The sequence below is a fragment of the Chaetodon auriga genome, chromosome 7 (genome assembly GCF_051107435.1).
Source record: "Chaetodon auriga isolate fChaAug3 chromosome 7, fChaAug3.hap1, whole genome shotgun sequence".
In the NCBI taxonomy this organism is placed as follows: Eukaryota; Metazoa; Chordata; class Actinopteri; order Chaetodontiformes; family Chaetodontidae; genus Chaetodon; species Chaetodon auriga.
The window spans coordinates 1,302,863-1,324,127 of NC_135080.1; the positions used below are offsets into that span (position 1 = coordinate 1,302,863).

General features: G+C 50.2%; 2 protein-coding genes across 7 annotated transcripts; one reads left to right on the top strand and one right to left on the bottom strand.

Annotated features, from left to right (window-relative positions):
* Positions 1–1,709: 1,709 nt before the first annotated feature.
* LOC143323136 (transmembrane protein 87A) lies at positions 1,710–12,905 on the bottom strand. 4 transcript variants are annotated; one of them, XM_076734784.1, is made up of 21 exons: positions 12,686–12,905; positions 11,900–11,972; positions 11,700–11,797; positions 11,449–11,568; positions 11,283–11,339; positions 11,009–11,074; positions 10,717–10,770; positions 10,460–10,601; positions 10,273–10,334; positions 9,979–10,162; positions 9,810–9,909; positions 9,391–9,484; positions 9,230–9,307; positions 6,764–6,872; positions 6,627–6,685; positions 6,434–6,537; positions 6,277–6,350; positions 5,787–5,848; positions 5,641–5,693; positions 5,515–5,545; positions 1,710–3,535 (listed from the first exon to the last, which is right to left on the bottom strand). In XM_076734784.1, exons 1-21 carry the CDS (start codon positions 12,821–12,823, stop codon positions 3,494–3,496), a joined length of 1,800 nt encoding a protein of 599 aa, XP_076590899.1. In that variant the 5' UTR covers positions 12,824–12,905; the 3' UTR covers positions 1,710–3,493. The 4 variants fall into 4 exon arrangements, with proteins under 4 accessions (XP_076590899.1, XP_076590900.1, XP_076590898.1 ...); XM_076734785.1 differs by lacking the exon at positions 9,230–9,307 and adding an exon at positions 7,097–7,165 and having other exon boundaries at positions 12,686–12,891; XM_076734783.1 differs by lacking the exon at positions 9,230–9,307 and adding an exon at positions 7,095–7,165 and having other exon boundaries at positions 6,764–6,870; positions 10,967–11,074; positions 12,686–12,891.
* A 715-nt stretch (positions 12,906–13,620) lies between these two features.
* capns1b (calpain, small subunit 1 b) lies at positions 13,621–21,219 on the top strand. Of its 3 annotated transcripts, none has more exons than XM_076734793.1 (12): positions 13,621–13,835; positions 15,261–15,338; positions 16,236–16,294; positions 16,415–16,451; positions 16,898–16,990; positions 18,746–18,803; positions 18,931–18,995; positions 19,660–19,728; positions 19,861–19,939; positions 20,082–20,198; positions 20,605–20,663; positions 20,816–21,219. In XM_076734793.1, the coding sequence occupies exons 3-12, from the start codon at positions 16,248–16,250 to the stop codon at positions 20,840–20,842; spliced, it is 651 nt and encodes a 216-aa protein (XP_076590908.1). In that variant the 5' UTR covers positions 13,621–13,835; positions 15,261–15,338; positions 16,236–16,247; the 3' UTR covers positions 20,843–21,219. The 3 variants fall into 3 exon arrangements, with proteins under 3 accessions (XP_076590908.1, XP_076590909.1, XP_076590907.1); XM_076734794.1 differs by having other exon boundaries at positions 13,751–13,835; positions 16,240–16,294; XM_076734792.1 differs by lacking the exon at positions 13,621–13,835 and having other exon boundaries at positions 13,900–15,338.
* The last annotated feature ends 46 nt before the right edge of the window (positions 21,220–21,265 follow it).

Genomic DNA, 21,265 nt, shown 5'->3' on the forward strand with positions numbered 1-21,265 from the left:
GCAGGACACCTGAACGCATCGTCTCTGCTGGAATAAGAATGTGATGTTGAGCAGCTTTAACCAAACGTGTTCAGAGGGGACGCACACACCTGTTTGAGTCCTTCTAACAGTTCAACTGTGATTGTGTTCACACATTTTACAGATTTGAGTCTGAAAACCAAACTGGACTCCCAGTTTAACACGTGTGTGTTTCATGTTAGAGTTTTTAAACGAAAACATGCAAAAGAACTGATGAATATTCCATCCTGCTGTTTCATCGTCTCCTTTTGTTTCTACAAACTTTGATGGTTTGGGGCAAATTTATTCTAAACTTTTATAAAAATGAAATTGTTTTGCACAGTTTCCGAAATATTCAGTCAGCTGGGGACAAACAGAATAAAAAGGACGTGGATTTATAACGAGAAAGAGGAAAATAAGTAAAAACACACATGAACACACGCTAATCAAACTGCACCTGCTGCTCTGATGACCTAAACTTCTCTCCTCCTGAAAGTGCGGCTGTAGGCGTCCCTCAGAGGGTCCACGGGCCACACGTTGAGACTCAGCAGCAATAATAACACATGTCTCGCCGTCTGTAAAGTGCGTGGTGACGATAATTCCCTACTGTCGGTTGAAATCGGCAGCATACTGTCTTGCTGTCGGGCCAAATCTGTGGGATTATGTTATTACAGCCGTAATGCCAGAGTACAGTAGCTGCTACACGCACGCGCGCGTGCGCGCACACACACACACACACACACACACTGAAGCAACCACAGGAAAACCGGTGCTTTGTGGTTTAAAGATGCGTTCGCGGACAAAGCGCAGTCATAATCACGTCAGTTCTGACGACGTGTCGGAACGTCCTTCCTCCTCCTCCTCTTCCTCACTAAACTGGAAACAGCTTTGAAGAGCAGATGGAGAATGTGTCGGGATGATGATGGTGTCTGAGTTGTCTTTAGATTTGTCTTTAATTGGGTTACAGCTAAGGTCACAGAGATGGAAAGAGGCAGAACAGATGGATTACATGTCAGGATTATAACGTAAAGACAGCAGCGGCTAAATATAGCGCGCAGCGTCCACCCAGCAGCAGCAGCCCTCTGTCTCCACGCTCAGATTAAAGTCCATTAGTAGATTTAAACACTGACAGCAGCGAAGTGACTGAGGCTGAGACATTTAGGCTACAGCTGCTATCATTAGATCAAATTAGCGTCTACAGATGGAGGATTCGGGGTCAAGTTTGAAGACGTTTCAGGCAGCGACGATGTTTGGACTGAGAGCAGCTGCTGCTGCGCAGCGCTGACGCTCAGGTTCACAGGCGTCCCTGAAGTGAGCACTTCACGGCCGGTACGTCCAAACGCCTGCTAGTGTCCTCTGGAGGCCGCAGCGGTCACTGCAGCGCAAACCTGAGCGGACAGCAGGTGAAACATGGACGCAGGAGGGAGCAGGAGCAGGAGCAGGAGCAGGAGCACAGCGCAGCATCCTGCACCTCCTCCAGGAACATCTGCAACGATGTTTCTGCAAACATTTCTAGAGTTTGACCTCGTTGACCTTCGACCCCGAGAAGCTTCGCTGCAGCTCGATGGTGCTGATGTCAAACACGTTACGATGGCTAACCGCGTGCTCACGTCAGCGCGTCCCATGATGCATCTGTACCGCATGTTTCAGTGAGTCTGATTTCAGGCTTCACCTGTTTATTTAGTTTATTTCCAAAAGAAAAAAAGAGCAGAAAAATTAAACGAGTCTTTTTCTTTCCAGTTTTTTTTATTAACTTCTGATGTATTTACAAAGCAAACAGCACGTGACATAATCGATCTTTATGGACAAACAGCAAACAGACGCCGCTCTGTGACGTGAGACGCAGACGTCCACCCCACGTCCTTCAGACTGATCGCCAGCTGAGGGAATCTGAAGGCTTTCAGGTGAGTGTGCTGACTCCACGAGACTCCTCCTCCTCCTCCTCCTCCTCCTCTATCTGAGCTCTAACAGACGCTGTGTGCCCTCAAAACTTCTCAAAGCTCCACAGGTTGATTCAACACCTCACCTGGCTCTGCTGCGCCGGAGCTAAAATGAAGCACCACCAGCTGTCAAACAGGTGTGATCCAACCTGAATCTGACTTCATCAGCTCTCACACAGGTCGTTTCTACGAGTGCAGACGAGTCCGAATCTGGATCGAGTGTTTGGACTGTCAACTCACACACACACACACACACACACACACACACACACACACACACACACACACACACACAGCTGGCTGCTGGCCGAAAACACCGCACACACAGGAGGCTGGACAGCAGCAACATGTGTGAACCTGTGTCTGTGTCTGTGTGTGTGTGTGTGTGTGTGTGTGTGTGAGAGCAGCCATGCTAATTTAAAGATGATGGACAGACTCTTTGACTGACAGGTGGGCTACGAGGCTTTGAATGGACACAGGACGTGGACGTGAGGAAGTGAGGGGGTGAAGAACGCCGCCGGGCTCATCCTCCGGGTACCAACACCTGGTCTGATATCAGCCAATCACTGCAGCCGAGCAGCCGCCGGTGCCGTTGAGCTATGGCAGCTAGCATGACTAAAAAGAGAAGAGCTGGTCTAAACTGAACTAAAATCCCTGATTTACCTGGCTGACCAGCCAATCAGAGAGTCTGTCCGTCACCTGACAACCTGCCTGGAGCGTCAGGCCCGTCAGCCTGATTTCAGGTGCTCTGATACCTGCGACATGAACGACGGAGACGGTCTGAGAGGACGAGACGGCTCCATCGGCCTTCGCTCATCACCACGAACTTCACGTCCTCTGAAGACGCTGCGCCCATGTCCTCTGTCTGCTGCTGCGCTGACCTGGCTGTGGGACACGTGTCCCTCTGGGACGATGACAGCGATGTTTAAAGAGCAGGGCAGCGTTTCATCAGATGTCCGAAATCTGTTTTTGTTCCAAAGCTAAAAGCAAATCAGTAAAATCATTTTCAGGCGGTTCGATCGCTCGGTCTGAGCGACGTCAGCCTGTTTTAACGGCTCAAACTGGAGCGAAACCAGAAGCTTCAGAGACAAACGCAGCGAGAACGAGACCATCGCTCGCAGATTCACCACCTCGGTCTTTACAGGGTGAGAGGAGCGAGAGTCAATCAGCACGCAGGATTCGGGTCAGTCTGCCGACGTAAACACACGAACGCGACGAGGAGACCAGGTCTGAAAATCACGTTTCCACGCGTAAACCTCGCCGGCGTCACACACGTCAAACATCCCGCGTCTCGACGTAGAAATATAAATACAAACAGGCAGTAAAATAAAAACGAGGCTCCGCGTGAGGTCGACGTCTCTCCCGCCGTCTCAGAAATCAGGGATCCAATCGTGTCCGACAGCAGACGCTCGCCGCTCTGCGTTCCCTCCATCAGTCCGTCCTCAGGTGACACGTCCTCCGCTGTCCTCCTCTGTCTCTGCACCTCACACACTCATATTAATCTATCCAGAGTCGTGTTTCCTCCCCGTCCGTCCGTCCGTCCGTCCTCTTCTGCTTCACTCCATCTTGGACATCTCAAACTTCGTGGTCATGGTCTCCTGCAACAGAAAACACATCGAGAAACCTTGAGCTCGACCATCCGACGCTAAGAACTTCTCTCCGCTCGTCATTTAATCACTGAAGCTGATCTTAGTCTTTTCACACAAACAGCAGCAGTTCAAAGGTCAAACCCCGCCTCCTCTCTCACCTGCCAATCACAGTGTGACATCAGCGTTGTTCGGGAAATTTTCACAAACAGTCAGACGCAATTCGGAGCTTTCGCAAGTCATTCGACTGGAGGGCGCTTAGCTGCAGCACCACCGACGGCCACTAGGTGCTGCTCCAGTGAAACGAGCGTGATGGAAGGAGAAACGACCTCCTCCTCATTCATGTTCTCCTGGTCTCAAATCGAGGCGACGCTGCCGTCCCTGATAGGTTCACTCCATCTTCCCCTCGTCTCTCCCTCCATCTTTAATCGGACCGTTCACGGACGTAACGCCGTCGTTAAGATGATTCCTTTAGCTGCAGACGCGACGGTTGAAAAGCGCAAACGGTGACAGATCGCAGTTAGCATGAAGGAGCCGATTTGTCCCGTTTTAACGGGTGCTCTGGTCGCGCCGCTCAGCTTCTACGCTAATCCGCCATTTTATTTGGACAGATGGAGAGTGTGTCAGGTGACGGGCGTCAAGGAGCTCATAATGACATCATAAAAATCATCCGACGCTGAGAGGACGAGCGGCGGCGTAAAGAGGAGCATCACAACCTTTTCTGAGTCGGTGAGTCGGCCTGTGAGCAGAGGAGGGAGGAAACGAGAGAGCATCTACAGTCCACTGGACCTGAAGGAGGCCGCGTGTCCTTCCTTCCTCCCTCCCTCCCTCCCTTCATTCCTTCCTTCCTCCCTCCCTTCCTCCCTCCCTTCCTTCCTTCTTTCCTTTCTCCCTCCCTTCCTTCCTTCCTTCCTTCCATCCTTCCTCCCTCCCTTCCTTCCTCCCTCCCTCCCTTCCTTCGTTCCTTCCTTCCTCCCTCCCTTCCTTCCTTCCTTCCTTCCTCCCTCCCTTCCTTCCTTCCTCCCTTCCTTCCTCCCTCCCTCCCTCCCTTCCTTCCTTCCTCCCTCCCTCCCTTCCTCCCTCCCTCCCTCCCTCCCTTCCTTCCTCCCTCCCTCCCTCCCTCCCTCCCTTCCTTCCTCCCTTCCTCCCTCCCTTCCTTCGTTCCTTCCTCCCTCCCTTCCTTCCTCCCTCCCTCCCTCCCTCCCTCCCTTCCTCCCTTCCTTCCTTCCTTCCTCCCTCCCTCCCTGCAGACGGACCTCACCCCCCCCCAGCCTCGTTCCTTGTTTTCTCTGTGATGTTAAAGCCTCTCAGTGTTCACAGCAGCTTACATAAGAAACTGATTTTACATAAGAGGCACTCTGTCGATTGCTGATCACTTAAAAAGGTTCAGCTTCAGGATCAAAGAGTAAATAATCTGGAAATGGTCTGAAAGCGGCGGCGGAGGACAAACATGGCGGACGTGTCAGCTGACAGACAACCAGCGACGTCTCATGTTCGTGTTTCTGTTCAAGGTGATCGTTAACGACTGCACACACACACACACACACACACACACACACACACACACACACGGCTGCAGTGTGTGTGTGTGTGTGTGTGTGTGTGTGTGTGTGTGAGGGTCGGGTGGAGGCACACACACACACACACACACACACACACACACACACACATCACTATCACACTGTTCTGCTCGCCATGACAACAGAGACGAGGATAAACAACAGTGTGATGTAACTGTGGCAACAGCTGCTCTGAGCGGCGCCGCCCTCTGCTGCTCACAGGCAGAACTACAGTGTGTGTGTGTGTGTGTGTGTGTGTGTGTGTGTGTGACTGACTGAACAGTGATAAAAGCCTCGTCTGTGTCGAACGCTGCAGGTTTGTCAACGGTTTTTGGCCATTTTAGTAGCTTCCTGGCACCTGGTCGCTCCCTGTACATAGCCCCGCCCTCACCTGTGCACCTGTGTCATCTCACAGTTTAGCAGCAGACGTACCTCATCAGAGTCCAGCAGGGGCGGCAGGGCGCTGTGAGGACGAGAGACAAAGACTGTCAGATTCATCTGTAACACAGGCTGACAACCACGATGAAGGCGATGACGATGATGACGATGATGACTTACACGTCCGCCATCGATGAAGGGATGTTCTCCTCCACCCATTTCAGATCTTCATCCTGGAAAGTCAACAGAGTGGCGCTCAGCTGATTCATGAACAGATCAATAACTACGATAACGTCCGTCTGCTCGAACTCTTCGTCATCACTCACCACTTTGTTGGCTTTGGCCGTCCCGTTGGACTCGTTCTTCATGCCCCTCATCTTCATCCCCTCTGGAGGACGCAAACACAGAGATCAATATCAGACACGATGACGATGATGATGATGATGAGGCATATTTCACTGAGACAGGAAGGGAGGAGAGAGGAAGGAAGGAAGGAAGGACAGAGAAAGAGAGGAGAGAGGAAGGAAGGAAGAGAGAAGAGAGGAAGGGAGGAGAGAGGAGGAGAGGAAGGAAGGAGGGAGGAGAGAGGATGGCAGGAAGAGAGGAGAGAGGAAGGAAGGAGAGAGGAAGGGAGAAAGGAAGGACAGAGAAAGAGAGGAGAGAGGAAGGAAGGAGAGAGGAAGGGAGAAAGGAGAGAGGAGGAGAGGAAGGAAGGAAGGGAGGAGAGAGGAAGGAAGGAGAGAGGAAGAGAAGAGAGGAGAGAGGAAGGAAGGGAGAAGAGAGGAAGGGAGGAGGTGAAAGAGGAAGATTTCTGACCAAAGGCCTCATTCATCATGGGCTCCTTCTCCTCTTCCTCACTTTCTTCATCCAGCAGAGGACTGAAGGCGTACCTGACAAAGAGACACAGAAACTGTTTTTACTTCACAGTCAGACGGAGACCAAGTGTCCAAAAACAACCCGGACGTCCCCCCACCTCTGGTTATTGGCCGACGGTCGCCATAGGAACATGATGACCAATAGGATGATGGAGAACAAGAAACGCCAGAAGGCGTCATCGATCCACAGCTCCCTCCAGTCCTGCAGAGACGCAGAAGACGTCCGTTAGAAAACCGTTAGCGTACACGAACGAGGCTGCGCTGCACCATGACGACAGTCAGCGCACTTACAGACTCACACTTGGACATCCTGAAGGTCTTCGTGGTCCAGATGATGAAGATGACGGACGCTGAAACACACAAACACGTACGAGCGTCAGACGCGAATCCTTTGAGCCGAGGTCAAACACGGGCGGCGAGTTTCGTACCTATGACGGCGAAGATGAGCGTGTTGGTGAAGTGTCTGTAGAGCGAGAGCTTCACCACGTTCCTCCTCAGCCTCAGCAGCTTCATCGTCTGAGCCAGGCTCACGAAGATGTGACGGCACGGTCAAGGAAGATGGACGCCGGCGGGAGGAAACACTGACAGCCGGCAGCTTAAGGTCACTGCGGCCGCTACGATTCACGTCTATTAGCTTTGGTTAATTACACGAAACGAGCGTCGAGCGCAGAGACGCTCGAAGACACGAGGAGACGAACAAAGCAGGAGAAAAGAAAAGAGAGAAAGAAACTACGGAAAAAGGGAGGTGCAGGAGCGGATATCCACCAGCAGAGGGTAGAGTCGAGCACAGCCAGAGGGATAGCAGCCAGGAGAACTACATCATCTTCAGCCTGGAGGAGAGGGAGAGGAGGAGCAGAGGGAGGAGGAGAGGGAGGAGGAGCGGAGAGAGGAGGAGGAGAGGGAGGAGGAGGAGGAGAGGGAGGAGGAGTGGAGGGAGGAGGAGAGGGAGAGGAAGAGCAGAGGGAGGAGGAGTGGAGAGAGGAGGAGGAGAGGGAGGAGGAGAGGGAGAGGAAGAGCAGAGGGAGGAGGAGCGGAGAGAGGAGGAGGAGAGGGAGGAGGAGGAGAGGGAGGAGGAGGAGGAGAGGGAGGAGGAGAGGGAGAGGAAGAGCAGAGGGAGGAGGAGCGGAGAGAGGAGGAGGAGAGGGAGGAGGAGGAGAGGGAGGAGGAGAGGGAGAGGAAGAGCAGAGGGAGGAGGAGCGGAGAGAGGAGGAGGAGAGGGAGGAGGAGGAGAGGGAGGAGGAGAGGGAGGAGGAGGAGGAGAGGGAGGAGGAGTGGAGGGAGGAGGAGAGGGAGAGGAAGAGCAGAGGGAGGAGGAGCGGAGAGAGGAGGAGGAGAGGGAGGAGGAGAGGGAGGAGGAGCGGAGAGAGGAGGAGGAGAGGGAGGAGGAGGAGGAGAGGGAGGAGGAGTGGAGGGAGGAGGAGAGGGAGAGGAAGAGCAGAGGGAGGAGGAGCGGAGAGAGGAGGAGCGGAGAGGGAGGAGGAGCGGAGGGAGGAGGAGGAGAGGGAGGAGGAGAGGGAGGAGGAGCGGAGGGAGGAGGAGGAGCGGAGAGAGGAGGAGCGGAGAGAGGAGGAGGAGCGGAGAGAGGAGGAGCAGTGGGAGGAGGAGGTGGCAGGAGACAGCGCGAAAGATACAACAGCGAGGAAGAGGAAGGGAGAGAGAGGGAGGAGCAGGAGAGCAGACACGGAGGACAACACTCAGGTCAATGAGCAGCTTCTGTTCACGTTTGTCTCACTCCACTGGTCGTCCCAGGCGGGCGGGGTTTACCCATCATTCAAACAGTGTCAACCCGATTCAGTCTGATGAGGTGAGAGCCACCGGACCAGTGGACACAAACAAGGACAACAAAGAGACAAACACCAAGAAGGTCCTGGAGTCATGTCCACAGAGCGAGACAGACAGAGAGAGAGAGAGAGACAGAGACAGAGACAGAGAGAGAGAGAGACAGACAGACAAGAGAGAGACAGACAGAGAGAGAGACACAGACACAGAGAGACAGACAGACAGACAAGAGAGAGACAGAGACACAGAGAGACAGACAGACAAGAGAGAGACAGACAGAGAGAGAGACAGAGACACAGAGAGAGAGAGACAGACAGACAAGAGAGAGACAGACAGAGAGAGAGACAGAGACACAGAGAGACAGACAGACAGACAAGAGAGAGACAGACAGAAAGAGAGACAGAGACACAGAGAGACGGACAGACAAGAGAGAGACAGACAGACAGACAAGAGAGAGACAGACAGAGAGAGAGACAGAGACACAGAGAGAGAGAGACAGAGAGATGGACAGAGAAAGAGAGAGAGACAGAGAGACAGGCAGAGAGACAGAGACACACATAGACAGACAGGCTCTTGTCTTTTACTGTCCTCTAGTGGCAGCTTGAGGACCTTCAGCAGCAGGTTGGTGGTTTTAGTCAAACTGTCTCATTGACACATTTCACATTGGACAAAACACCCACTAACATCTGTCTTTTGTCTTCAGTAGGACAGACGTTCAATCCCGGGTCATATGACTCTGCGGGTGGACGCGCTAATTGTCCCTTTCTGACACTTTTTACAGTGTGGACAGCGTCTCCTGATTGGACGGGAGCCCTTGTTGAGCTTCACAGAGAGACTGAGGTAAAAGACATTGCTTCCTGTTTACCGGTGCGTTCATGACACACCAGGAAAAAACGAAAACAGAAGCTCGTCTGCTGGAACACTCCCACACACACCAACAGTGGTGTTAGTGAAACTCTTTACCTTCTGAGCTGATCATTAGTCAAATAGGACAATTTAAGATGATGAAGCCGCTGTGTGTGCGCATGTGTGTGTGTGTGTGTGTGCGTGTGTGTGCATGTGTGCTTGCGTGTGTGTGTGTGTGTGTGCATGTGTGTGTGTGTGTTAAAGGATATCCACCAGACAACACAGGAGTCAGTGAAGGCCAGAACGATGTCACACAAAAGTTTAGTGCTGCTGTTGTTGGCTCGATCCTAGAGAGAGAAACAGGTTAGACACAGACACACACACACACACACACACACACACACACACACACACACTGTCTGTCACTTACAGTGTTGACTCGGAGGCTCCCCTCGATGATGGAGAACATCAAGTAGAGCAGACCGACACCGACGACTCTGTGGAGCAGTGCACCAAGTCTGGGCCTGGTGGACAGACAGGAGACAGGCGGAGAGACAGACAGGAGACAGAGACAGGGACAGAGAGACAGACACAGACAGGAGACAGACAGAGAGACAGACAGAGACAGAGAGACAGACAGGAGACAGACAGAGAGACGGACAGAGACAGAGACAGAGAGACAGACAGGAAACAGGCAGAGAGACAGACAGGAGACAGAGACAGACAAAGACAGACAGAGACAGACAGAGAGACAGACAGAGAGACGGACAGAGACAGAGGGAGTCCTTGTGAAATGAAAAGTCACGGGGTGGATTTAAACGCACCAGCAGCCGTCAGAAGCAGACTCACTTGACGATGCCGTATCCCAGACTGGCGATGATCACCAGCACCCGGGCCAGAGTCCTCTTCACCGCAGAGAGCACCTCAGCGAACACCACCGCCCCCTGGACTGCAGGAGGACGTCATTACACCTTCTGAGCGCCAAACAGTGAGGACAGCCACCTGAGCCTTCACCTACCTGACAGGCCGTCGTATCTGATGCTCTGGAACTCGGCGTAGTACACGGCCTTCTCCAGCATGCCCAGGAAGATGACTCCCCCGATCCAGAACTGGATCCTGAGCAGGTCCCTCCAGTAACAGGCCGACAGGACGAGCCACAGGACGGCGAGCAGCACGTACACGATGCACATCACCATGTAGAACTGCAGGCGAGCCAAGAGGAGCAGGTAGATGAAGGACCCCGCAGCTCGAACAGGGTGTGTGTGTGTGTGTGTGTGTGTGTGTGTGTGTGTGTGTGTGTGTGTGCTCTCACCACCATCAGAGGCCACTCAGAGGCTGATATGTAGTCGTGAGGACCCTTCATGCTGACCTGCACTGCAAACACAAACAGAGCTCACCTGAGTGGACACACCTGTGCTGTCGGCACTATTTGACATAAAATGCTGTTTGTGAGTGTGTGTGAGTGTGTGTGTGTGTGTGTGTGTGTGTGTGTGACTGACGCTGCAGACTCCAGGGCGCAGACGGGCTGGGGGGGTCGGGGGCCCGGCTCTTGTCTTTGATCTCTCTGATGTTCAGGATGAACATGTAGGGTCCGTCCTCCCAGCTCTCGGCCACGGCGTCGAAGTGAGGGTGAGCCGCCGCCTGCCGACCAGACGCAGTCATTCAGAAACACCCAGCAAGCGTCCGCTCGCGCCGGGCGGCGGTGGGATTCGAACCGGCGTCTCTTCAGCCGGCTGAGACCAACGTTTGAACTCACCTTTTTCGGAGGAGGAGCAGGTTTTCCCGTCCCCGCCGGCGCTCCTTCCTTCTCCTTCAGAGAGCGAGAATCAAACATTCAGTAAAGTGAGGCTCAGACTTCTACACGCACACGTTCTGCAGCACAGATCAAGACGCGTTCAAGGACTCTTCATGATGTCCGTTCTCTGCAGCCTCTATGCACTGTTCATGTGTTCATGTCGTCGTGTTCTCAGGTGTGTCTGCAGGTACCTTCAGCTTTTCTTTCCTACCTGTTCTGCATTCTGCTGATCGAGCGAGGTGGAGGTGCTCACCTTCGTCTCCGGAGGCGGCGCCTCCTCTCCCCGCCTCCTCCTGCCTGGAGTCTTGACTGTGGTTGGCTGGATGACAAACAGATTTGAGACAACAAATAAACCTGAAGACGACTCGTGACCAGCTGCTTCTACTTCCTGTTCTTACTGCAGCAGATTGACAAAACAAACAATCAGACAGTTTCAAGACGGACGCCAAAGACGGCGTCACTTCCTTGTTTTACCCTGTGAGACGCTTGCGTGACCTTTGAACTCTGAAGCAGGAAGTGACTCTCACCTGTTGTGGATGCAGTTCTGTCAGCCGTGTTCTCATCTCAAAGTCGTCCAGGCCGAGCTGTGTCGCAAAACAAACACACCCACTTCAGAACACAGTCACCACACACACACCGGGTTACTGATCGTCTGTCACTGTGTGTGTGTGTGTGTGTGTGTGTGTGCGTCACCGTGTTGGGGTTTAAGTGTGGCTGGCAGGTGATGGCAGGATACTGATGGAAAACGTAGAATCCACTTCCTCCTCCTGCTCTGACCTTCGTCGACCTGAAGTAATCTTCTGCCTTTTTGGCCTGGACACCAACAAATAAACAAACAAACAAACAAACAAACAACATGAGGACGAGGCGGGCGGCTCAGATCAATAACAGATTTAACAACGATCACAGGATTCATGAAGCGTGTTCGATGTCGGCTGACTCACGTCCAGGTTGAAGACTTCATCGTAGCAGTGCGAGTTCCTCAGGTACCAGGACACGTTGAGCTGGACCGGAGACGAGGCGTTACAGGTGTCTGCCCCCACTGCCACACACACACACACACACAGAGCAGATTAAAGACAGGACTTTTTCTTCTCGTCTCGTCAGATCAAACGTGGACGTGATGAGTTCAGGCTCCACTTACGTTTGAGGTGGATGAAGCTGCCGTTGAACAGAGTTTTGGCGAAGGAGAAGAAGTTCTGCCGCTTCAAGGTTTCCTGGAACAAACGAACGGACGATGAAACTGTGAGCGACAAACAAATGTTTACGTCTGACGAGACGCCCGAACGATTGAAATGAGACGTTTCACAGAAGTTTTTGACGCTTCAGCTTTGAGACGAATGTCGATGAACGTATGCAGCTTTAATCTGAACTGAAGCTCGACGCAGAACATCTGCATCTGGAGCGTGTGTGATATAGATTAATTATTGACAATCACGTGACTAAAGAAAGAAACGTAGTAATTAAAACAGCTGCAGGTTGATTCTTTGTCGATCCACTAATCAATTAATAGACTGATCGTTTAATGATACTGACGATGATTATCAGTAACACTCAATGCTCATATGCATTTAGCACTAATATCAACATGAAACAGATAATTAGGGGGCTGATTAGTGAATTTCTCTCAGTGTTAATGAAACGGAACATCAGCTCTCAGCGGCTCTCAGGTAAACATCTGTGTGGAGGGACGTGGCTGATAAAAAACCCGCTGAACTGGTTTCTCGGTGGGCTTAGCTCATGCTAGCTAACGTTAGCAAACGCTGATGACATGTTTCAGATCGTCTGAACCATCCGGACCACAAGAAAACCAAACCGGAGCTCCTTCCGTTCGTCTCGAACCTGTTTTCTATCAAAGTGTCAGCTAACGCGGAAAGATCCGGCGCTGACGTCCGGAGTGTCAGCGCGCCGCTAAAGTCCAGTAACTCACACTGTCGACTTTCAGGATCCATTTTCCCGGTTCGGACACGGCACTGACCGGCCCACTGAGACCCATCAGCGCCAGCAGCAGCAGCGCAGAGGACCAGAGAACCGGCCCGGTCCGACCTGGATCTTTGGAACTCGCCATTTGCGCCAGAAGGAAGAAGAAACTAGCAGCAGCGAGGCATCTGCGACAACTCACAACAAGCTGGATACTTCCTGGTTCCGGCTGACGTGACAGGAGACGTGCGATGCTTTCAGAGGCCGTGGGAAGTTTGACATAATTTCTAAAAGTGTTGTTTTCTATTTTCAAAAACGCTACAAATATCTGTACCATTCGTATTGAAGCGTGTGGAGTCGTAGACTCTAAATATGAACACCAGAGAATAGTTAATATGATCATTCGGTTTCTGTTTATTCATTACTAATGACTTCAGTTTGGACACTCATGTATTTTGAAGGGGAGTCACCGGAAATAGTATTATTAGTATACCACGGCTACCCTGACGCATATCACTGTAGTTTCTCATTGTGACCACGAGAGGGCAACCTTTCAGCTCAGCGTGTAGAACTAGCGTTAGCCGCTAGGTGTATTGTTTTATCTTTATATTGACTTCGGTTATTCTTCTTAATACTGTTTATATCGTATGTTATCCACTTTTAAATGTGCTCTATAAATAAACGTGCTTCGCCTTTACTCAGGAACTATACAGGAAGAAACGGCTGTTTTAAGGTAAAACAATTCAATCTTTATTTAACGCCGCTTCCTGTTTGTGGCTGCTTACTTAACACAAATGTACCCGCAGGGCTTCGACGAAGAAGTCTTAAGGGGGACAGGGGTTTATGATAGAATCTGATGGATAAACGAATAGGGGGTTGTAGTTGACATGGGTGTGGAGAGTACAAAGTATTTTTTTTATTTTTTTTTATTTTTTAAATATATTATGTGTATAATATTGCTTTTGATCTAGTCAGGTAAAGGAATAAGACTAAGTCTACTGTCTGGTCCACACTTCGGAACAGAAGGTGGCGGTAATGTACCAATAAGCTGGATGCCAACCGTCATTAAACCAGAAGAAGAAGAGAAGACGCAGGGCTTCGATGCTCGTTTTGTTCATGTTCAGCTTCAGAGGCGGACTTGGTGATAGCTGACTGTGCAGGTAGGTGGCGCGAACGGAAGGTGTAGCATCACCTGTAGCTAACCGGTGCGTTTTGATGGCAAACCGCAGCGTCATGCTAACTTTACTCTTTCTGCTAACGGTACTTGAGTGAGTTGGCTGCAGTGGTTTTAAGCCGTGCTGCCTGCCCGTCGACACTTAGTTTGTCCTGTAAAGCGAACGGTGTTTTCTAAGATGGTCTGTTACTATACTTAACCAGTTGCACGTGCCAAGCTAGCTAGCTGCCAAATACAACTTTTCCTGACAAACTTATTTGGTTTCCTTCGTTGTGCGTGCAAAATATGTTAGTAGGCTTATTTTGAAAGTGTAGACCGGAAGTTCCACCGTGCTGTGCCCACCAAAAAGTTACTTGGAGGTGTCTAAGTTATGGATACCAATGGGTGCTACCACCCGTTCGTTGAGTGCACTGATTCTTTTTACATTTCAGTTGAAAACCGGAAATTGAAGTACATCAGTTGGTATGTGGGCTTATGGGAAAAAAAACAATGATACTAATATGGATATTAATAAGAATGTGTGTAATTTATGATAAGAAAAACTAGTATAACTTGCATTAGAGGATCTGTGTGGCTGCAACATGAATGAAGGTCAATGCGCTCGCTCCCTTCAACACACACGTCCACATCAATAAAGTTCAGGCTCATATCTGAATATTTTTTGTGTTTTTAATCGACATTTTTTGTCAGTTTAGGTCAGTTTCAACCACAAAAATGAAACAGTTAGTCATCAATTGATGAACCAATCAACAGAAAAGTGAGCAGCGACAAGTTTGTTAATCTATTGATTGATCAAGTCATTAAGGGTCACATGACCCGGTTCTACCAAATCTAAACTACATGTTGTAACTGAACTTTAAAGTTATTCTGTGTTCAGAGTTTTCATGTTTTTGTTTCTTTCTTTTACTCTTTTATATAAAAGTCAGGACCGTTTAAGACGGTTGTTGCAGTAAATGTAGTATCGACAGATAGAAGTACACACTGTGGGTACAAATGCTGATGAATTACTTTTAACAACTACTTATATCACAATCTTCAAATGTGATTGATCTTAGTGTTAAACAACAACAACAACAAAAAAGAACAAATAGAAAAATCAACAGTTATTATCTGAGTTGAAGTTGGAACGTCTGAGCTTTCCGGCTGACCCCTGAACGCACCATGAATTGTGTTTATGGTCTGTCTTCTCCACCTCAGGAATCTGAGGACTTTAGGACCTGGAGCGGTGTGTGTGTGTGTGTGTGTGTGTGTGTGTGTGTGTGTGTGTGTGTGTGTGTGTGTGTTGGGCGGGGTGGATGATGCATTGAGAAAGAAGCTGTTTTCTTTGCTCTGCTGGTTTTTTGGCCTCTGGATGTGGGAGGGGTGGTTCTGCCCTCCTCCCTGAATATCTGCCTCTCTCTCTCTCTCTCAGTCTGTCAGTGTGTCTTTACCTCTCTCGCCCCTCCCTGTCAGTCTGTCCTGTCACTCCTCAGCAGAAGCCGAAGTCTCAGTAAGTAGCAGAAAAGCTGTTTTTACGTGTGTTTCGACTTTAAATGCAGCTCAGAGCTGTCAGATGTGTGTGTGTGTGTGTGTGTGTGTGTGTGTGTGTGTGTTCTGCTTTTATGAAGTGTGTGTATGCTGTTTTTGTCCTGTGTGTGTGTGTGTGTGTGTGTGTGTGTGTGCTGAAACCTGACACTGTGGAGTTGAGGGTTTGTAGTTGTTCAGTCTACAGTGATGGAAAAGTGCAGAAGAAGAATAAAATAAACCCGCCGTGCGACTTTTACTCGACTTGAAGCGAACAGAGCTGAACGTGTTTCAGTGAGTCAGTGAAAGAACTGAACTGTGATCAGTTTCAGACACATTAAAGGCTGCGTAGACGGCAGGAAGCACTGACATCCTGTACTTAAGTCAATGAACTGCACTGTGGACAAACCGTGGTTTTCAAAGTAAAAGTACTGAGTGTCAGTGATGAAGAGGCAGGATGTGATGAGATGAACTGATTTCAGATACTTTATGTTAAAGCTGCAGCAGTTACAGCCCAGACTGATGCTAACTATTGATCAACTGATTGATGGATTATTGAAGTCATTCAAACGTTTGATCGTTTTCAAATGTGAGTCATAAATGAAACTTTTTAGGCCACAACGAGACATTTGGTCACAGAATGTGTTGATGGTCGGTTTCACAGACCGATCAATGAATCGATTCACTGATAAGAAATCAGAGTAATCAATAGTGAATCTTTAATCTGAACCTGCAAAGGGACTGTTGTCAGAATACACCAGGTGGTGAAGTAGTGTGATGTATGGACGCATACCTCAAGTAAAAGTACCTTAAATGTGTACTTCTGTGACCTGCTCTGTGTTTTTACTTCCTGTTTGTTCATCGTCACGTGTTCTTCTGTCAGACAGGTGGAAAAATGTTTTCGGTGAACTCGTTCATCAAAGGCCTCGTTAATGTCGTGAGGTGAGCGCACTCAGGGTGGATGGAGCTGGGCTAACAGTTTCCCTCCGCTTCCAGTCTTTGTGCTAAGCTAGGCTAACTGTGCTGTGGGCCTGACTTTGACTCTGTTTTCTCCTCCTGCAGCAACATCGACCCCGGTCAGTTCATTCCTTCAGACCCGGTAAGTTCTGACGTCAGGAAGCTGTCAGACCTGATGAAGCAGCTCCTCCTCTTCCTCTTCCTCCTCCTCTTCTTCCTCTTCCTCCTCATGCATCCTCTCCTGTCCGTATTATCTGTCAGGCCACAGATCATATGTTGGATTATATTTGGACTCAGTTAGAAACAGAACGACCTCGGACCCGATTCTTAATCCAGAATCCGATTTTAGTCCCCAGTCGGGTCCCGGGACCCGAGACAGGTCCCCAGTCGGGTCCCGAGTCCTAAACTGTGAACTGAAGTTCGATTCGTCTTCATTTCTGTGACTGAACTGTTTTTGATTTCAGAAGCAAACAAACACTGAATGTCAACACTCAGACTGAGGAATGTGTGTGATCTAACAGTAGCTCTTTGTGTGTGTGTGTGTGTGTGTGTGTGTGTGTGTGTGTGCGCGTGCGTGTGTGTGTGCAGCCTCCCCCTCGCAGACCTCTGAACTTCGCCGAGACTCACGAGAGCGATGAGGAGAAGCAGTTTCGGAGGGTTTTCAAACAGCTGGCTGGAGATGTGAGTCCATAACATCCAGTTTGATCCAGTTTGATCCAGTTTGATCCAGTTCGATCCAGTTTGACCTGCTGTCTGAGTGCTGCGTGTTCAGGTGAACTGAGCGTTTCATTGGTCGATCAGGTGTGTTTCACTCAGGCTCTGCTGCTGCTTCACAGTCTGAGGGTCACATGACTGCAGGCCTCTCAGCCAATCACACACGAGCGTGCAGACTCATAATTACAGCGTGTTGACTTGTTTACGTCTGCAGTCTGTTTGCAGCGTCTGCTCTGGTTTTAGCGCTGCAGAGGCGGCGGCCATGTTTTTGTTTGTTTGTCAGCAGGACGACAGAAACACACATCATGTGACTGATTGTCCTCTCGCTAAAGTGTCTGTAGTAAAGTCAGAGACATCCAGGAGACATGCTCCAGCTTCATGAGGACAAGCAGGAATGTGGACCGTGGTGGACCGTGGTGGACCGGCGGTGCAGGTCTCTGCTCTCCACTTCCTGTTCTGGACTTCCTGTGGCTGTCTTCAGCTCTCCGGTCCGTCTCTCTTTAACCTGAGAGACGGTTTGCGTTTTGCTCCACCTGAGCTTCAGGTGTCTTCAGTGACGTCACTGAAACCTTCACCTGGTTGGTCACAGGTGCTTCGGTCTGATGTGTTTTTTAAAGGTCCGTCTGTCTCAGTCAGTCCGTCTTTCTCTCTGTTGTTCACCTGTCACACCTGTCCGCCTGCTGTCGGCCGCATTCCAAACTCCACCCTCCACTGTCCCGTCCCCTGTCTTTGTCTGGTTGGTTGTCAGGCGGGACGAGTTCTGTAGCTTCACACCTTCACTCACCTTCAGTGAAACAGTCAGCCATCTTGAATTTGTTTCATTGTTCAGTGATTCGTTCATCATCACTGGTCGGATGTTAAGCAGCATATCTACTTTATTTACATGGATGTTTTGCATGTGCGTCCTGCGGCATGCTGGGACTGTGAGGGCAGAGGTGGAGGAGGAGGAGGAGGAGGAGGAGGTGGAGGAGAAACTGACTTTGTTTATCAGCTGGAGTTTAAATGTCAGATAAACTATGAATCCATGTATTGAGCCAGACGAACGTGTGGAAACAGCAGAGTCGACTTCAGGGTGTGTGAGACTCTGCATTCCTGCCATTGTCTGTCAGGGAGGGGTGTGTGTGTGTGTGTGTGTGTGTGTGTGTGTGTGTGTGTGTGTGTGTGCGTGCATGCGGTTGTCTCTGACTCATCAGAGGGGCGTGTGCACCAGTTAGACCAGAATTCAGCCTGGCTGGCAGTGGATGGATTTTCTCAGTCAACAGCAGTAATTAGGCTGAGGATGAGGAGGATGAAGATGTCTGTAGTAGCGTTTCTGTCACCCACCTGGCTGTGCCACAGGTGGGCGGGGTCAGGTAGGTGGGAAAGGCGGAGTCTGCCGTTAACTGCTTGTGTGTCGCTGGCGTGAAAAACATCAACAGCAGTAAGTTTCACTATAAACTGACTGAAGTTGGGGGAAGGGGGGGGGGGTCGGTCACATGGTCAGCATGGCGCAGCTTCACACTGTTTTAGCAACAGTCTGAATGTTTCTGTGGTTTGTTTCTCAGCAGTGAGTCAGAAACTGGAAAATGATCAAAGGAAATAAAAGGAAACAGTTCAGTTTGGTTTGAGTCACAGCAGCTGTGACTCACTGTGTTTGAGGGGCTTCCTCTGCAGAGACACACAACCTGTGTGTGTGTGTGTGTGTGTGTGTGTGTGTGTGTGTGTGTGTGTGTGTTTTCACAGGACATGGAGGTCAGCCCCACTGAGCTGATGAACATCCTCAACAAAGTCCTCAGCAAACGTAAGTCTGCTTCACTTCCTGCACAGACGAGCTCTGAGTTGACCTTCATGCTAACGTTGCTCTTCTTCTCACGCGTTACAATATTTGGTTCTAATCAGCTCGACTGAACTCAACGTTATTGTTTCAGACGGAGGCCTGAAGACCGACGGCTTCAGCATCGAGTCCTGCAGGAGCATGGTGGCTGTCATGGACGTATCCTTCCACACAGCGTGATGCTAACACCGCACATGACGCTAACACAGTACATGGCGCTAACACAGTACATGGCGCTAACACAGTACATGACGCTAACACAGTACGTGACGCTAACACAGTACATGACGCCAACACAGTACGTGACGCCAACACAGTACGTGACGCCAACACAGTACGTGACGCCAACACAGTACGTGACGCCAACACAGTACGTGACGCCAACACAGTACGTGACGCTAACACAGTACGTGACGCCAACACAGTACATGATGCTAACACCGTACGTGATGCTAACACAGTATGTGATGCTAACACAGCACAGCATCAGTGATACTAAGTACTGCAGTATGTCGGTGTTAGTGGTACCTTCAGTGACAGTACTAGAAATAGAAGTACAGAGAAGTTAAAAAGCTGAATGTGATAACTTGCTAATCCAGTCTGGTGACATCACATCTGCTTAATGCACTTTGCCTGCTTTATTTGCATGTTGCACAGGAGTTAACATGTTGGTCTGAGGAGCTGCAGCTGCATGTTGCATCTCACAGGCCAACTAGTCAAAGCTAACCAGTTGACTCGCTGCGGTGCATCTTTAATTCTAATGAGAGATGCTCCGCATGTTTCCTGGTTTACTGAGTTTGACCTTTGACCTGGCTGCCTTCAGAGCGACAGCACGGGGAAACTGGGCTTCCACGAGTTCAAATACCTCTGGAACAACATCAAGAGATGGCAGGTGAGCTCTGCGTCTCCAGAGGACGGCTGTCCATCAGTCAGACGTCAGATCTCTGAGACACATGAAGAGACGATTGTCTGTTTGTCTGTCTGCGTCCTCTCTCTTATGTTTATGTTTGTGTATCGTCTGCAGGGCGTCTACTTGTCCCATGATGCCGATGGTTCAGGTGTGATCTGCTCTAAAGAGCTGCCCGGAGCCTTCAAGGCTGCAGGTGTGTGTGTGCTGCATGTATTCCTCACGCTGTGGGGACAGACTGCAGGTCCTCACAGTGTCCAAGAGTAGGGTGACTGAATGTATGTGTGATGTCCCCATAAGTCATGTTTACACGAGTGTGTGTGTGTGTGTGTGTGCAGGTTTCCCTCTGAACGACCAGCTCTACAAGCTCATTATCCGTCGCTATAGCGATGAGCACGGCGACATGGACTTTGACAATTACATCGGCTGCCTGGTGCGACTGGACGCCATGTGCAGTGAGTCTCTCCTTCATCCTCACCCTCCTCACCCTCACCGACGCTCAGCTGACATTTTAAATCCCATAAACTCAGATTTCAGCGTTAAGTTCTGGCTTCGTTCGGTTCTTTCTTGCTCCAGATCGTACAGTAATGTCACTTTTGTTTCTACGGGAGCCTCACTGGGTCAAACTGATCATTCGTGCACGTTTCATTGATCTGCTGAAGCTCCAAAACGATTCAGAGCAAAGCTGTGATTGTTCAGCTGTGAAGGTCTGAAAGACGACGACCTGTTTGCTCCATTGAAACTGCAGGAATCACTGTTGGCTTGTTTAAACATTAATATGAATGTATTGATCGATCAGATGTGTGCATAATGTGTGTGTGTGTGTGTGTGTGTGTGTGTGTGTGTGTGTGTGTTCTGCAGGAGCCTTTAAGACTCTGGATAAGGACAACAGTGGCTCCATCGATCTGGACATCAAGGAGGTAAAACACAGTTTCCATCAGAGTAACAGGCAACACCCCCCACCCCCCCACCCCCTCACCCTTTATCCACTGATGAGTGAAAGCAGCAGGTGAAATGTTGACGTGCAGAGACGCTGAGACGCTGTCCGTCCGTCTGTCTGTCTGTCCCTCAGTGGCTTCAGCTGACCATGTACTCGTGAAGCGGCGGCGGGACGCTGCTGCTCCTGATGGACGCCTCCTCTCCTGGTTCATCTCGTCCCTCGCCCCCTCCTCCCCCTCTTTCCACTCGTGTGTGCTAACGGATGTGCAATAGCGTTTGAAACCCCGCCGTCTCCATGTTAACGGGACCAAAATGGCCGAAGAGTAGAGCCAAAGTCATCAGAGAAAACTGGGACCAAAGTCGAGCTGATGCTGCTGTTGCACTGTCCCACTGCTGCCAGGCGGCGGCGCTGCAACATCCCATCTCACTGACTTCTCTGTTTTATGTATTTGGGCAAATTTGAAAAGTTCTTGATTTTTATTAGGCTGAAACTTTATGACATTGAGTGTTTAAGAGAATAAAGTGACACAACTGACATTCAAGTGTTGTTTGCTGTTTATTGTAAGAATGAAAGAAAAGAGTT

Excerpts from the sequence above, each read along its gene's own strand:
- LOC143323136 (XM_076734782.1), bottom strand. The coding sequence starts at position 12,823 with ATGGCGAGTTCCAAAGATCCAGGTCGGACCGGGCCGGTTCTCTGGTCC. Across the intron at positions 11,075-11,282 it reads CAGAACTGCATCCACAACAG|CCAACCACAGTCAAGACTCC; the intron begins GTGAGAGTCACT and ends TTTGTCATCCAG. Across the intron at positions 9,910-9,978 it reads CAGATACGACGGCCTGTCAG|TCCAGGGGGCGGTGGTGTTC; the intron begins GTAGGTGAAGGC and ends GTCCTCCTGCAG.
- capns1b (XM_076734793.1), top strand. The coding sequence starts at position 16,248 with ATGTTTTCGGTGAACTCGTTCATCAAAGGCCTCGTTAATGTCGTGAG. Across the intron at positions 18,804-18,930 it reads CAACAAAGTCCTCAGCAAAC|ACGGAGGCCTGAAGACCGAC; the intron begins GTAAGTCTGCTT and ends TTATTGTTTCAG. Across the intron at positions 20,664-20,815 it reads TCGATCTGGACATCAAGGAG|TGGCTTCAGCTGACCATGTA; the intron begins GTAAAACACAGT and ends TCTGTCCCTCAG.